The sequence below is a fragment of the Micropterus salmoides genome, unplaced genomic scaffold (genome assembly GCF_014851395.1).
Source record: "Micropterus salmoides isolate LMB-PRFRI ecotype aquatic unplaced genomic scaffold, ASM1485139v1 Ms_hic_scaffold_23, whole genome shotgun sequence".
Lineage (NCBI taxonomy): Eukaryota > Metazoa > Chordata > Actinopteri > Centrarchiformes > Centrarchidae > Micropterus > Micropterus salmoides.
The window spans coordinates 12,618,214-12,634,408 of NW_024041484.1; the positions used below are offsets into that span (position 1 = coordinate 12,618,214).

Genomic DNA, 16,195 nt, shown 5'->3' on the forward strand with positions numbered 1-16,195 from the left:
GGAAATATATTTGTTCTTTAGAGACATTCAGTTGAAGAGCCTTTAGTCTGCTTGTTGTTGTAGTCTTCAGTAAGTACAAGAAGTTTTACGTGAATAGTCCTAATTTCTTTTATTAGAGTATCTTTTTTAGACGATTTTTGACGTTTTGTATAAACATGACAAAGCCAATGAAAACTACATGGTAGATGCACAAAGGTCCAATAAGTTCAGAGTTTCCTAATTTTGTGTGGGAGGCACAGCCTTATGATGATGATGATGATGATGATGATGATGTTAGATATTGTGTTTCTCCTCAGGCAGATGCAAGCCCTCAAGAGGATGGAGCATGCGTTGGCCACAGCCACTGAGCAGCTAGAACACACGCAATCTATCTACAATGAGTTGCAGGCACAGGTGACCTTTAGATTGTTACTTTCAATGAGTACAAAGAAACATCTGCTCAAATTTGAAGCAGTTGGAATGTCATGAGTGGTCTGGCATTTTTTAGCACCAGAAGGCTTCTGTTATTTTTCCCAAAAATACAGATAATTTATGTAAAACACAGACTTTTTGTCTATGCAGAACATCTACTTGCAGCTTGGAAACGTTTTACCAGTAAACTACCCCACAATATTAAAACATGTACACCTCATGTTTTTGCTGCTATTGGCAGTTGGTTATGAAAAGTTTCCAGGGTTAGACACAGGTGTGGGGACATTTTGGGTGTCATGGTGTCAGGAATCAGCACATTAAATTGTTCATCTGTATTACACCATTTTTTTAAATTTTATTATTGAGCTTCCTGTAATTTTACTGATGTTCACAGTTTTTAAAGAGAAGAAGAAGAGAGGGAGAGTCATGGGAAATGTGTCAGCACATCACACAAGCACATAACAATATCAAAGGAAATCACTATGACGCACCAGGGAATTCACACACTGAGCAAATATTAAAACACAAAAGCAGTTGTACAATATGATTAATTTATTTCCACTAATCAATAATGACTGTCACGTGAACAATTACTCATAATTAATTTGACTGTAAAGGCTGTTTAGATGAGGATTGTGGGTTTACCACAAAAATGCTTCACAATTATCTCAAATAGGATGTGATTGATGGCTTTGATATTTACACAATGTGTTCTAAATTTTACACAACATGAGGCCTAATAAGGACTCACAGTGAGAGTATTTAGTGCTTCAGATATGTAGCTGAAATAAAACTGTGGTATTGCACTTCTTTTTAAATCTGCTGATTTGGTTTTATTCAGCTTCGAGGAAGCAACATTTTTTAAATATGGAGCAGTGTACGTGAACATGAGGCCTGGCAACCCTGCAGAGAGGGGCAATCCCAATGCCTAAAGGCATACATTTTTTATGAGCTACAGTGAGCAGTTTCAGTGTCACTTGATCCAACGGCTATCCTCAGGGAAACTCTGATATATAGCATTAATTATTTTGCAGTCAATGTTTAATGTTGGATTGAATATGCACTTACCGAATTTGATCTGAAGTTTGGTAATTTTGTACTGGATCCTCAAGGTCTTTCCTTCCTCAATATGTAAAGTCTACCGAAAGAAATGATATTACATTTTTATAGTTTTTTGCTAAGAATCAGGACCAACTTAATAGCAGATGTATGATTTGCTTGCATGATGGCAATTTGAACTTGACACTGGATTTTGACTTTATGTTATGACTTGAATTTTCAGTTAGATGCTGTTCCCAAAAGAGAGGCCAGTACTCAACAGAGGATGGAGCTTCAGAAAGAGGTGGATGCTCTCAAAGTCAGCTTTGAAAAGCAGGTGGGAGCAGTGTGCGTGGGTTGACACAATATCATTAGCAACTGTGAAATGTAATGCAATGTTCTGCAGTAGCTCTCTAACCAGTCTGTCTTTTTGGAGCCTAATTTCTTTTCTTTCTTTCAACTGTCGTTCAACTATATCTTTGTTTTTCACTTCACGTCACTTGCACCTTTTCAAAATAAATGCCATTTTTATGTTTTAAGTTATATTGATATATTTCATTTTCTACCACCTTTAACTTCAGAGTTAGAAGCCATTGCATAATTTCCTCATCCTATGTCACACAGCTTGACAAAACTTTAAAGTAAAGTCCTGCACTTTGCACAAAGAAGTTTCAATATCCATCCTCCTCACATTAAGGGACTTTTAGACCACTTTGCTGTGCCATTCTGCTATCAGTAACCCTTCAATTTTAGTAAAATTGTAATTGTGAGATTTTTCAACTGAAAACAGCACCAAATGTGTTCCCAACCAGCTATCAGTAACTGAGGAAGAGAGCCAGAAGAAGCAGCAGTATGGGATGATTCAGGGGCTGCTTAGGGAGTCAAACTGCCTCAGAGAAGAACTCCATAACCTCAGATGTCTGACACAGATCAAAGCTGAGGAGAGGGGCCAGAAGCACCGTGAACTGCTTAGAGCTGAGGTTCAATACAAACACACACGGACACATATAACATACACACTGAGGTATATATTTAAATAGGTTTTGATGTCATCATTAGTGCATTTAATAACTTATGCAGACATAGACATGGATATTTCACACATAAACATGTCAAAAACATCAAAGAGGAACTAAGGTAGGTTTATGGTTTAGGGACTCTTGATGTTTGTGTGACAGGACAGCAACCAAAAATGACAAAAACACGATTTCAAAGACCAGAAACGTCTGGGCTTTACTGCCCTATGATATAACTGTCACCATAATGTGATCATTTCAGAATGATATGAAAAAATATCAAGAGACGTGGCAATTTTAGTTCAGCTAAGTTGAAGCTAGAATCTAAGGGAGATATTTTTTTGGACTCCCTTTTCATGTCAGTTAATCGGGATTCTTCCTTTCTGAAATTCCCCCCAAAAAGACTTCTAATAGTGTCACTTGCGACTAGAGATTCATGGAGTCTCCTGTGTGATTTGTAAGTAATGAAAATCCAACAATGACCAGCTAAAAAAATTGACTGTTCACTAAACCAGGACTGCTGGATCAGCTCATTTATTTTCCTTTTTATGTATTCAAAGTGTCAGAAAAGAAGCCACTACAATATTGGAAAATGTACTCCCACAAATACGATTGAAGGTTGATGTTTGTGAGCGCGCACACACACACACACAAACGCACACAGAGAAGTGATGATACTGTAGTTTTACCTGTGTAATTCTATCCACAGCAGCTGAACCAGCACTTCCAGCAGGAGCTGCGAGAAAAAGACCTGATCATCATGGATCACAACAAGCTGAATACTATGCTACAGCGCAGGTGTCACTGTTGTTTCCCCTTCTTATTTCCTTGTTAGCCACTCAAAGGTGTGTGTAAGGATAAAAAGGGCTTTGGTTACAGAAAAGCTACTAAGCTGTTAATAGGTAGTATTAGGGGAAGCCTAATCACCTCATTCTTTGTGAATTTCTTCATGTTTCCTGTCTCTCAGTCTTAGTCCCACTCTCTTCCTTGTTCTTTCTGCATATATAATAATGTTAATTCAAGATCTTTTAGTAAATGTCATAACAGATTACTTTTTGCATTATAAGCAGCGGCAGCATTGGCGTTTCTGTATCCAGGGTCATCAAGTATCTGTGCAATATGTCCATGAACTTAGCGATGAGTGTAGGCAACAAATTGAATTTCTATACAATATATTGATGTGACTAGATTCTCAACTGATAATTGATTCCCTCGTTATTTGTTTGGCTCCTCTGATCTGTGTAACAGCTGGTATCACAATTAATTCAGACATCTGCACATGTTGTCTGTGTATAAAACCATAACTTACTAATTGGTCATACTTCAGTGTTCAGACACAGACTAATGCATCTGGCACCACCCAGTGCAACAACAGACTCTTGCAATACATTCAGTTAGGTCACGACCACAGACTACAGTCTGATGTGGTTTCACTTGACATGGAATCCGCTCAGAAACCTGCATCTAGTCAAGCAAAAACAGGGCAGGATGATAATTAAATGTTGTGTATCCTCTCTCTGTAATTGTAATACAAATATCGGTATCCACAACCTGCGTGTCTTACATGAATGGTACATTGAAATTTAATGAAATGCCACGCTCCATTACACCTTAGTTCCTTCCATCCATCGTCAACCGCTTATCCTGCGTACAGGGTCGCGGGGGGCTGGAGCCAATCCCAGCTGACATCTGGCAAAAGGCGGGTTACAACCTGGACAGGTCGCCAGTCCATCGCAGGGCCACACATAGACAACCACACCTAAGGACAATTCAGGGTCACCAATCAACCTAGCCTGCATGTCTTTGGAGGGTGGGAGGAAGCCGGAGCACCCGGAGAGGACCCATGTGGACACAAGGAGAACATGCAAACTCCGCACAGAAAGGCCGGGCAACCGGGGTTTGAACTTGGGACCTTCTTGCCTCGAGGCAACAGTGCTAATCACTGCACCACTGTGCCGCCCACACCTTAGTTCTGTCATTACAATTTTTTGGATTCACTGATTTTGTGATTAACATGAACAGGGGGCTGCACGGTGGTGCAGTGGTTAGCGCCTCACAGCAAGAAGGTCGTGAGTTCGCCCCGTGTCCACGTGGGTTTTCTCCGGCGGCTCCAGGTTCCTCCCACCATCCAAAGACATGCAGGCTAGGTTAATTGGTGTCTCTAAAATTGGCCTTAGGTGTGGATGTGAGTGTGAGTGGTTGTTTGTCTAGGGTGTACCCCGCCTTTCGCCCAATGTATTGGCCCCAAGCCCCTCACGACCCTGTATGCAGGATAAGCAGTTGACGATGGAGGGATGAACAGGACATTAAGTGATATAATGTATGTTGCCACGATGATTATGCCAATAACATTTCTGACCATCAAGCACACCTAGACATAAAGTCCATAAGAGTAGATGTTGGATGCTGGATTCTTCATATCAGTTGGGTCAGCTATTGAACAGTGTCACTGGCTATGGATACGTGGATATGGATAAGTCCTACAGTCCTACAGAGAATAAACTCATAAACCAATAACTGTAACTGATAAAATGTCAAAAACCTGCTCTTGACAGGATCAAAGTCTTGTAATCCAGATCAGGAATGGGCTCATTGCTAATCAGTGTTTTCCCCTTTAGAGTATCACAGTATTGTAAGCTGTGCCACATGATTATGGAAGAGAAGAATAAGTACGTCAAGCTCAAGCAGATGGCCTCGCAGACAATCACAGAGCTGGAGGAGCAGGCTAAGGTGCAAGAAAATGAAATGGAAATCCAACGTACAATTGTCATCAACAAGGACAGGTGTGTATATGTGTTTTGTAGAGGGAGGGTTTAGAGTTGTCTGTCTATGGTGGCATTTCTACAATACATAGTAATGCAGAAAAGAAGGCATAGACATCTGTAATAAAATACTGTAATAGCGTTGCAACAAAGTCTTTGTTATTAACCATGTAAAGGTTATAAGGTTAAATTTGTTAAGACTACATTATTGACCAGTGCATTTGTCCGTAATCATCAGTGAAGCTATATCTACATCCCTGTTATTGTGTATAAAATGTCTTAGTGCATGTATTTCTAGATCACTCGCAAAGGCTCGTATGAAGATCTCCAATAGCTCCAAAACGAGGGACAAACTGCAAAATGACATCTCCAAGGTCCAGACACACACACACACACAGACAAGACTAGTCAAAACACACTGACAAAAACACCCTGTGAGACTTCTCTGCCATAAGCCAGTATCATAAATTAAACAGTTTAAATGACCAAATTTAATATGTTATAAAGACTAGTATGATTCAAGGGGCCCGGTGATACAGAGCCAAAGCTGCTGGTAAGTTGTTTTGAGTGAGCTAAATATTTTTAGCAGGGCCCTTAAACCATGTTTTAGACAGCTATAAAGTTAAGGAGGCACACCCACATCGAGTTACCTCTATATTCATCTTTGTGTGTTTCATTAAACACTTAAGCAGTAACTCACAGTTTACAACAGATTGTGAACTTTTGTTTTGTCTACTATAGAAAAAGCCTCTTCATGTTTTAAAGTCATTGCCTTGCACTGTCAAGTGGAAGCATTCCATTACGCTTAAAAGCAAAAATATATGGCTTGAAATTCATTTTTCAAATGAAGAATAACAAATGTTGTTAGTGTGCTGTTCAAAAGTAGTTTTATTTCAGAACTATGCTAAACAGATGTTAAAGTGGTGATTTTTCTGTCATTTTTAAAACATCTTCTAGGTTGCCTGGAAGCACTGTCAGATCAATCAGGAGTGTGAAGATGACACACTGCAGTTGATAAAACTAACACAAACGATCAACCTCCAGGAGCAGGCACTTCTAGAAATCAACAAGAATCATGAAACGGCCATACAGCGCCGCAACTTTCTGTATGTTCATAATTTGGATCGTGTTGAGTTCAAATAGAGGATCATATGTCAAAAAAGGCTCTCCCTTTGTGTGTGTGTGTGTGTGTGTGTGTGTGTGTGTGTGTGTCACCTACAGTGGCATTCAGCTCCTGGAGCATGAGGAGGTGTTGTTCAACTACTATGAAAAGGTGAACATCCAGGAGGCAGCCATTACTAAGGGCAACATGGCGATGGAGACCCTGGAGAAGGAGATTAGAGACTTACAGTTGGCGATTAATGAGGAGAAGAGACAGATAGACCTGAAGAAGAAGGACGTACCCCTCAGGAAAAAGCTGGAGGGCGAGATCGCCATACTGGTGATAGAGGTGGGAAAGGATGCACATATACCAACATAAACCTACACACTCATTACACAGCCAAAGTTTAGAAGTCTTTAAACATCTAACCTTCCTCACAATCGTATTTTTTAATAATCTGTCAATTGACAGTCAGTAGCTCTACACTGATAAAAAAAATACTTTAACAAAGAACAGAGAAGTAATAACATTAAACTTTCAGAACTGCATACTAATTACTTGAAAAGTAGTGGGTGGAAAGATATGTGTGTACTTTAAAATAGTTGAGGATGGATGTGTTTCATGGAAATCATTCATTAAAATCTTTTCTGTTGTTTGAAGAGGGATGACAGTGTCCCGGTGACAGTCTCCCAAACGCCCACTTCCCCTTTCCCTGCGTCTTCTCTCATGCCTTGCCAACAAGAAATGATAGTTAGCTTCCAAAAGTTACAGCAAAGTGAAGCTACACTGTAGTGCTGAACAGTTATGCTCCTTATTTGTTTTTGCACGGGCTAGTGTCTTCCAGGTATATTATTGTATCAAATCACTCATATATCCACTAATTTGTGCAGGTTTTGCCTCCAGTATACTGCTGTCCACATTTCCTCAATGTCCAATCACGGCATGACCCCAGACTACATCACAATGTGGCCTAGCTTATTGGATTCAAAATCCTGTCTGGAAGCAGTTAGGCCAGTCAATTAGTTCTTCTTGGTGAGATCAGATAAGAGTTGCACTGAAAAGACTTGTGTGTGTCTGCAAGATTTTCCTTGGAATCTTCTGGCAAATTCTGTATCTGTGTGTGTGTTTATCCAAGAGTGCTGCAGGCCATTGTCCAGCTACTTGTGTGTTGTTTTTTTCAAGTTACACAGGAACACAATTTTAGACATTTATATGATTTATGTGATGTCAGCAGAGTGTCCTCATAGGTTCTCAAGAAGTCCATGATTGCGTGTACGTGTGTTTTATGTGTCTAGGGTATTGTAGTTAAATTTTATGTGTATCTTTAGTTAGGGGAACTCCAAAAAGAAGTACAAATTCCTGAGGTCGACTAATACTTTCAAACCTTATAATGCAACTAAGGAATTACTCAGGTAAATATTTATTATTAAAAATTTATTATTAAAAATTATTTGCACACCATTACTATATGTCTCAAAGCTGTCATTGATCACTCATCAAAAGTGGTCAATTTATAGGTGAACTGACTGCGGTCAAACATTCTCAGAAGTTTGAACACAGACAGCGTAATTGTACTTTTGCTAACTGAACTCCGCAGACAAACATGCAGGGAGTAGATGATCTAAGCCAAAGGGACAAACCCAAAAAACCACACACTGCACAAGCTTCCCAGAGACAGACTGAGACACACATGAATAAATAACATAAAAACAGAAATGTATTCAAGCAACTTTGCAAAACATAGAGGGTGACAGACACATAGAAGGGGAGAGATTCGAGAGAGAGGCACACAAACACACTCGCTGAGTTTCCCTGCCAATGGCTGTGTCGTGGGATTGGGTGTGTTACTGCTCTGGATCAGAGTGACTGCTTTTGACTTGCTGTTGGACCAGACTTCTCTCATCTTGAGTCTTGTGCTTGTTTGAAAGAACATGGTGTTGGAACAGACTTCACCATGTGCTGCGTTTTTTGAAAAACGGCCCTTTCTCTTTTCTCAGTCTGTTTACTCCTTCTGCTGTTTATCATTTGCTGCAATAGGGTTTTTTTCACGCTTATTTTCTGTTGTTTCTGTCATCATTAGTTTCTTTACTCTTTCCCTCCTCACCTTTGTCTGACCATACTTACACTCTTTTTTTCCCCCAAGGCATTCTTGAGGTTTTTGTTTCATTGGAAGTAACTATTTATTGTACTACAAAATCCCTTCCAAGCTCCCTTCCCTTTTCACATATTTTCTTCTCCGTTTTCTTTTCTGACTGACCTTGTTTTGGCTGTACATAAGGTATAGTCCTACCTTCTGTCCTTTTAAGCCATGCTAGCTGCCGGGCTCTATAGATGGCAATGACTGCCTGTTGGTCTGTCAGTCTATCACTTTGGTCCAGACTGAAATATCTCATTAGAAAGATTGCCATGAACGAATGAAGCATGGCTGTAGACTCTTAGTTTCATTTGGATACAAATGCCACTCCTGGAATATTCAACAGTTACATCCATGATTAGTGAATCAGTCCATCTGTTCATCCATTCATGCATCTACCCATTCCATGTTTCTCACTCTCCTTTGTGTGTAAATAGCAAATTATATTCTAAATTGCCGTTTTCGTTTATACAGCCGTCTACCTCTCCTGGGTACAAAAACAGAATCACAGGGGTCTCTCCTATTGCAGGAAACTTGCCAGCTCAATTCATTTTGCCTGCAAATTCATTCTCTATGCGAATTCCATTTCCATGCAGCTGCCTTGCTGTCGATTTATTATATATATTGTGTATTCGTATTCATCTGCGACCAGTTTATCTGTTCATTGCAGACAGACCCCCCTCCCTTTGATGGGACATTTTGACAAAGATAGATCGGGCCATCTGTGAGACTATTGAAGTTCAATATACTCTGAGGCTTTTCATTTGCTCTGAGGAATTTTAATTGCTGCAAAATAAACAGAGGTTGGTGTTGGATTCAGAATTTACTACTTGTTTATGAGTTGCCAGCACGTCGACATCTCAAACACACATACAGGTGCACACACATCAGCCCACACGCTGCGATCAGTGCAGTGTTTGTGAAGTTGTGATAATACCCTTGCAGAAACATCTGAATATTGTTCAGCAGTCCTCTAATGACTAGCTATACCTCTGTTATACAAAGTCACATGCAGGCATAATATCACAAACACACAGACAGAGATATATTTATAGATAATACACACAGACCTTAATGGAGTAGAATTTATAACAGGGTGGGGTTGACATACCGTACTGTCCCTACGGTGGTGAGTCATATTGTTTATCTGTCCCTCTCTTAAATCTTTATCCAACCTGCCTGGAACTTATTACCATGGGGAAACCCACCATGAATCGTGCCTTGTGCAAGTGAATGTGTGAGACTTAAGTGAGACAGGGAGAGTGCAAGCAAGAAGTTTTTAACTGGCTTTTCAGACATAAAGACATGTTAGTACACAGTACACCTTGGCTGCTAATATACAATGTTGGGGTGATAACTCCAAATCAAATGCAGTCACTGATTACCAAGGTCTGGCCCCTAGTTGTCTTTTTTACGAGCCCTTGATGTAGCCTGAGGTCCTCTTCAGGCTGGAACCTTACCAATTTCTATATCCCAGTTAGAGACTGAAAGTGAGGGCTTTTGTTGTCAAGGGTTTGAAGGCTGTGGAATAATTTACCAGAGGAATTCTGGCCAGCAGAATCAGCATCATCCATAAAACATAAACAGCTGAGCAACATTACTTCAATTTGACATTACCAGTGTATATCACTTAGATAATATTGTGTATATTTGTATTATGTGACCTGTTGTCAAATATTTACATAGAAGCCAAGTTAAAATGCATATCTTATTATAATGTATTCCTCATTTGGAGCTCGTGAAAGCTTCAGTTCAGCTCCTCTGCTCACATGTTCTGCTAATTAACCTTACATAACCTTATTATGATTATGATTTTTTTACTTTACTGACCTTTCTGCTTTACTGATCTGTCCCTTTGTCTTTTATCCCTTTTAATTGTGAAGCACTTTGTAACCTAATTTTGGGAAGTGTTACATAAATAAGGTCATTATTTATCATTATTATTATACTGTTAAGCATGCAGTGTGCCATCTATTCTGTGCTTTTTAAACCATCATGCTAACTACTAACTGAGGAATTATTATATGCAAATTGTAGTCTGCCTAGATGTTGTCACATTTTGATTGCTTTATAGCATTCATGAGCCAAGAAAGCAGCTATTCATTTTGACTGTGAATGAAGAAAACAGAGAGGCAGGCAGGCAGCACCGAGACACTGACACAGAGACAAATGAATACACAGAGAAACAAAAACAACAGCTTGTATGAATGGAGGGAGGAGGAAGGGTATAAAAATGTTAAGAGCAACAACAGAGGGAAAAAAAGATTGATTGAACAGTGGAGAGAGGAGAAGAAGAGTGACAGACATGCTATATCCCATCCATCATGCAGTGTTTAAATGGCAGGCTCACAAGTGGGGAGTGGGTACACACTTGTCTCATTGGGTATTTGCCATTGGTATTTGCACATTCTGACGTAGTCTGGTAAAGTTCTTCTTCATTTAAATCTGTGAAATAAATTCAAACATCTCTAACACATAGTTTTGTTTTTTTTTTTTACACTGAATGGTTATTCTTCATTTGTTACATAGCATTTAGCTAGCTGAACAAATCAATACACAAGTCAAAACAAACACAAAGGATTTATATACTGATTTATTAAAAAGAGTGAAATGAGAAGATTGATACCACTCTTATGGTTGAACGCTAAATATATAGCTGTAACATGCAGCTGGTTAGCTTAGCTTACTATAAAGACTGGAAAAGGGGGAAATAGCTAGCCTGGCTCAGTCCAGAGGTAACAAAATCTGCCAGTAGCCCCTAAAGTTGTATCTTGTTTGTTTAAGCTATACAAAAAATAAACAAACACGTAAATGACTGTACAGAGAGTGGCACAGTATTGATCTTCTCACCCAACTCTCAGCAAGAAAGCAAATATCAGTATTTCTCACAATGTTGGACTGTTTGTTTAACCGTTGCTTAGTCCCATCTATGATTTGACACAGAGTAACAAGGAGTCACCAAGCATGGGGAAATACTGTATACGTAGTGCTGAGGTTACAGGACTACTGGTTATTATGAGTTTTTATCGCCCTCCTTTGAATGTGGAACAAACACAAAACTTACTTTGCATGAGCTTGACAATGACTCAGCAGGTGTTGAAATGACATGCTCCAACAGTAAGTGAATGGGAATCAGTGCTAACGTTGGCAAGCTGGGAAAACTAGCTTCCATTTAGCCTAGCTTGCTGGCTTCCACTTTCTGAGTAGGGGCTAGTTAGCATAACTTGCTAATTTTCACTTTCCGAGTGGAAAATAGAACTAAACAGCACAATTGGTCTTCCCCCATGTTGAATCTTGTAATAGGACGTAGCTAAATTACACAAACAATAACACACTAGCCCTATGTAGATTTGTTAAATAAAAGAAAAAATATTTCTTGCATCAATGTTTGTAAGCTATAGGCTACAAAGCCACAACATGCTCCAATCAGCAGCACACCATGAAAGTTGACAATGCTTCTCCAAGATAGCTGGTCCTCAAAAGTCAGCCACTGCCATAGGAAATACCCACCTATATGGAAGAAGCTTGCACGCTGTTTCGACAAATATGTCCAAAAACTGCTTTATCCACTTTTGATGAATGGAAAAATATGCAAAATACTGTAGCTGCTGTATTATATATTTTCCAAAAAGTGGAGAGAATTCAGAATCCAGTTTAATTTGTGGTGTCACTAGGATCATTTACAGTTTGGTGCCCTTCATTTGCATGTTCAGCAAGAAATAGGGTCATTTTGGTTTTGTACTTAACATGCATTCAACTCTTTGCAAACAAGGTTTTGTTGTCAAAGTCAAATTCTCTGTGAAAACTGCAGATAACCCCAGTCCCTTTTGGTCAGCCCCAATTCCTGTTTGTTCGCATCGCGTTTCTCTGTCTAATTCTGTCTCTCTTGTCTGCTTTCACATCGCATCTCTCCCTCATTTTCTCACTCTGGCCTTCATGCTGTCTCTCCTTTGCTCTTCTTCACTTTATCTCCCTCTATATATGTCAGCCTTTTATCAGTCTCTCCGTGTACATCTGCTCCACTCTCATCTCTATCTCAGCTTTTTAGTATATCTGCTGCTTACTGTCAGTTTTGTCTGCCTCTCAACTTTTTTCTTCTTCTTGAGTGTCTATAACTTTAGCCTTACAAACGTCCCAGTTAATCACATGCCAGTCATACTATTAAGTTAAAACGTGAGTCATATGACGTTGAGGGAGAAGCCTCTTTTTAAGGGGGCTGAACGCTGAAGTGTGTTTTAATCAGACTCACTGTCTTGTTTGCGTACGAGAGGCTTCATTAATCTCTTCCGTGAAGGGAGGGGAAATGGGAATCATCACTTTGTTCCACTCTCCCTTTCAAGTCCGACACATAAACTCTCACATTCGATGTAGTCACGTAAACATACACAGATGCATGTAAGGACAAACACTGTATGGTTGAGTGGAGAGAAGCTGCTGTTTTATGAACCAGGTCACTGCCTGTGTACAACATTTTTCCACACCCAGTTTTTCCTTCCCAACTCCTCCCCACTCCTCTCATTACTTTCTGCTGTCTATCACTTCTTCTTCACTTGTATTTGTCTTTTTGTCCAATCTCCCCTGCCATCTTTGTCATGTTTCCCTTTTTTTGTTTTACTTTTTTCTCTCCTTTGATCTGATCATTTTTTTCTCTTCTTTCTATTTTCTGCTTACGTCCCTTTTATGGTCATGGTTCCTTGATCAGCTTCATATATTTTTATATATAGACTACCTTTGTTTTGCTGTATTGGGGCCATTGTACATTTGCTTTAACTTCCCCACTGTAGCTACTTTAAACGTTAATTTCTCTCTGCAGTCCCTGCACGCGTTAAGAGTGTTGTAGTATTTGTCTTTGTCTCTACATTAAATAGTGGATATTAGAACCAACTGCTTTTACCATTAAACAGACTGACCAGGTGAATACAGATGAAGCTCCTCTTCACGGTTGTGCGTTTTTGAGGGCTGCAAATAACATCCTCTTTCAATTAATGTGTTAATTATTTTGTCAATAAGTTGATTAATCATTTAGTCTAAAATATGTACCAGAGTTGTTTGGAGCTTTTTCAAAGAGTTTTTAAATAGCTTGCCGTGACCAACAGTCCAAAACCCAGATTTATTCAATTAACCCTTTAACATTTCGAGAAAAATATTATTCCACGTCTATCACATATATATGTTCTCCACTAGCCAACTCTTCATTGCTGTATCCAAGACCCCAAGGTTTTTTTGGCTGCATAAATCCATCAAATTAATAATGTACACGTCTTGTGCAAAATGTATACACTTTTTCCCAAAATTCAGCTTGACATATTTGGTATCTTTCGGAGTCTGAAGTTCCATCCATTTTGACTAGCTTGCAGTATTCTTTACCCTTACCTCTGCTGGCACACTTCATAGCACTACCACAAGCCAAAAACGTGTACCTTTTAATTAATACTTTAGATTTTCATTTCTTTGTCGTTCTTCAAAACAGTTCATCAGTGAATCATGTCAGAACTACGTTTTACACTTGAGCAACACTCTAAACAGCTCACTGACAAACTGTAGGATAAGGGTGTCAGCTGAAGGCCTGAATCTAAAATGCCTGTGCTGTCCCCTTATTTAATTTTAATGTCTTCTCTTGTCCTCCTGTCTGCCTTTAATCTCCCTCCACTCTTTAAACTCATCTTATTTGTGCTTTCTTGTGTATCCTTGCCTCCCTTTCTATTTCTGTTTCTCTTAAAGGATGTCAGAATGTTTTTTTTAACAATTCCTTAGAGGGATCCTGTGGCTTTTTAAGTGTTGGTTTCTTTTATCAGACTTTGCCTGTGACTTGTCACCTAGTGGGAAGTATCTCGCATATAGCCACTACATTTAGCTGAGAAATGTCTTAAGTGTTTTTTTAAAATCCCCAGTGCAATAAGTATCTTAAATGCCCGGAGGACAAGGCACTCGAAACACAGACAGTAGGAGACTAATTCCAGATGTCTTACTTATCTACTTTCATGTTGTATACTATCCTGTGGGAAATCACTGTATTATCTCATTACTAGACCTCAGTGTCAGTGACTCGATGACTACAAGTGTATTTACTTACAAACTTGTGATCTAGTCTTGTTTATGTCTCTAATTCTCTCTGTATCTTAGTTGTCAGAAGCCAGGGACAGGACCCTTGAAGGTCTGAATCGAACACTTGATTACAAAGAGCTAAAAGGCGAAGACCCCTCAACTGTAGAACTGGTCAAGAAGGTTGAGCAGGTACACAACAACATTAGATGATGTTTATGTGAGAAAAAATTGCATATAAGCATGCATTTGTGGTGAAAATCCATGACAAAATATAATAATCATTGTGTCTCTATGCACGTAGCTGGAGGCAAATCTAGCAGAGAGTGAGAGGCAGGTGCTGGAAAAAGAACTCCTTGTGGACCAGGTGACCCGGCTCTCGAAGCCACTCAGCGAGCAGGCTGAGAACTGCCAACAAGACAGACTCTCACTGGCCAAGAAGGTAGACAACAAGACCCACTTGCACACAGACTGAGATGAGGCTCAGCTCACATACACACCGATCAAATACAGACAAAACAATGGACACCCTGATTAATACACACACACATGCAAAATCACCTATTAATTCACAGTGGGTCTTTTACCTCTCTCTGAGCATGTGCGGCCCATGTGAGGAGCATGCAGAGTGGGCATTAAGGAGTTCACCGAGCATTACAATTTCCTCGTACTCTCACTTGCTTTGTCTCGCTTTCATTCTCCCACGTTGGCTGTGTGTATGTCTTTCTTTCTCTCGAACACCAATTATTAATAGCCTCAATTAGAACAAGATTCCTTGTATGCAATAATGTCATGAATTAAGGTCCTCTCACAGTACTAGCTAAATAACAAATGTAAGGAGATGCTTACGTACATGTGTATATGTGCAGTAGGAGTAGAGTGTAACTTTATAATTAATATTGAATGGCATTGAAATAAACTGTTTCGTCATAGCTCATCAAGGCAGCTCTAAAAGCGATCATATTGAATGATTAGCTTCACAACTTGTGTCAAAACATGAATTCTGTATCTAACTGCATGTTGAATCAGTGTGAAATTCTCCGTGTGTCTGCCTCTAGTTAAACGAGCTCCGAACTCACATCATCGACACCAACCACCAGATGATGGCCGTTTCTGCAGAGCTTTCCGTGAAGCAAGCCGTCACTTTGTCTCTCCAACAAGAGATCAGAGAGAAAGAGCTCCAGGTCAGAGGTGGTCCCAGACACTCCGCAACAGTGTGATTCTAGAGTCCAAAAACTGTGATCTTGGTTGCACATAATCCACTCAGTCTCCCACTGTCTTTCCCATTATTCCTGTCATTCTCCACTGACCGCGATCGAAGACAGCAAAAAGTGTCTCAACAATAATTTTCACTGTGTCCTGTGTTTCGCCTCAAACCCATTAATTTTGCTTGTTTGCACAGTCCAACAAATCAAAAGGTAAGCACAGGGAGAATAAATAATATTCAATAACAATTTTTATAAATGAGATAAAAATTAAACTCTGAGGGGTTTAATTTTAAAAGAAACCAAAACCATGCAAAACAAACAAATGAATTAGTGCTAAGCATCAGGGAATCAGGATTAATATTTAGCAATGGTGCTGAGCATCCAGTCACTCCTGGTCCCACAGCAAGCATTTAGTGGCCTTTTTAAAAACAGATTATATGCAGAATCTATGTTGTTGTTTGACAAAAACAAACTCACCACAA

The 16,195-nt window shown here is 39.5% G+C and overlaps 1 protein-coding gene across 1 annotated transcript in view; it reads left to right on the top strand.

The window, feature by feature from the left end:
• The window catches only part of ccdc146 (coiled-coil domain containing 146), a 47,973-nt gene that overhangs the window by 24,503 nt on the left and 7,275 nt on the right, over nt 1–16,195 (top strand). Inside the window, exons 11-21 of the mRNA XM_038738975.1 lie at nt 297–393; nt 1,694–1,786; nt 2,262–2,429; nt 3,175–3,263; nt 5,084–5,248; nt 5,526–5,601; nt 6,185–6,333; nt 6,449–6,677; nt 14,587–14,697; nt 14,810–14,947; nt 15,564–15,689. Coding sequence (XP_038594903.1) covers nt 297–393; nt 1,694–1,786; nt 2,262–2,429; nt 3,175–3,263; nt 5,084–5,248; nt 5,526–5,601; nt 6,185–6,333; nt 6,449–6,677; nt 14,587–14,697; nt 14,810–14,947; nt 15,564–15,689 — 1,441 coding nt within the window. The remainder of the gene's footprint in view (nt 1–296; nt 394–1,693; nt 1,787–2,261; nt 2,430–3,174; nt 3,264–5,083; nt 5,249–5,525; nt 5,602–6,184; nt 6,334–6,448; nt 6,678–14,586; nt 14,698–14,809; nt 14,948–15,563; nt 15,690–16,195) is intronic.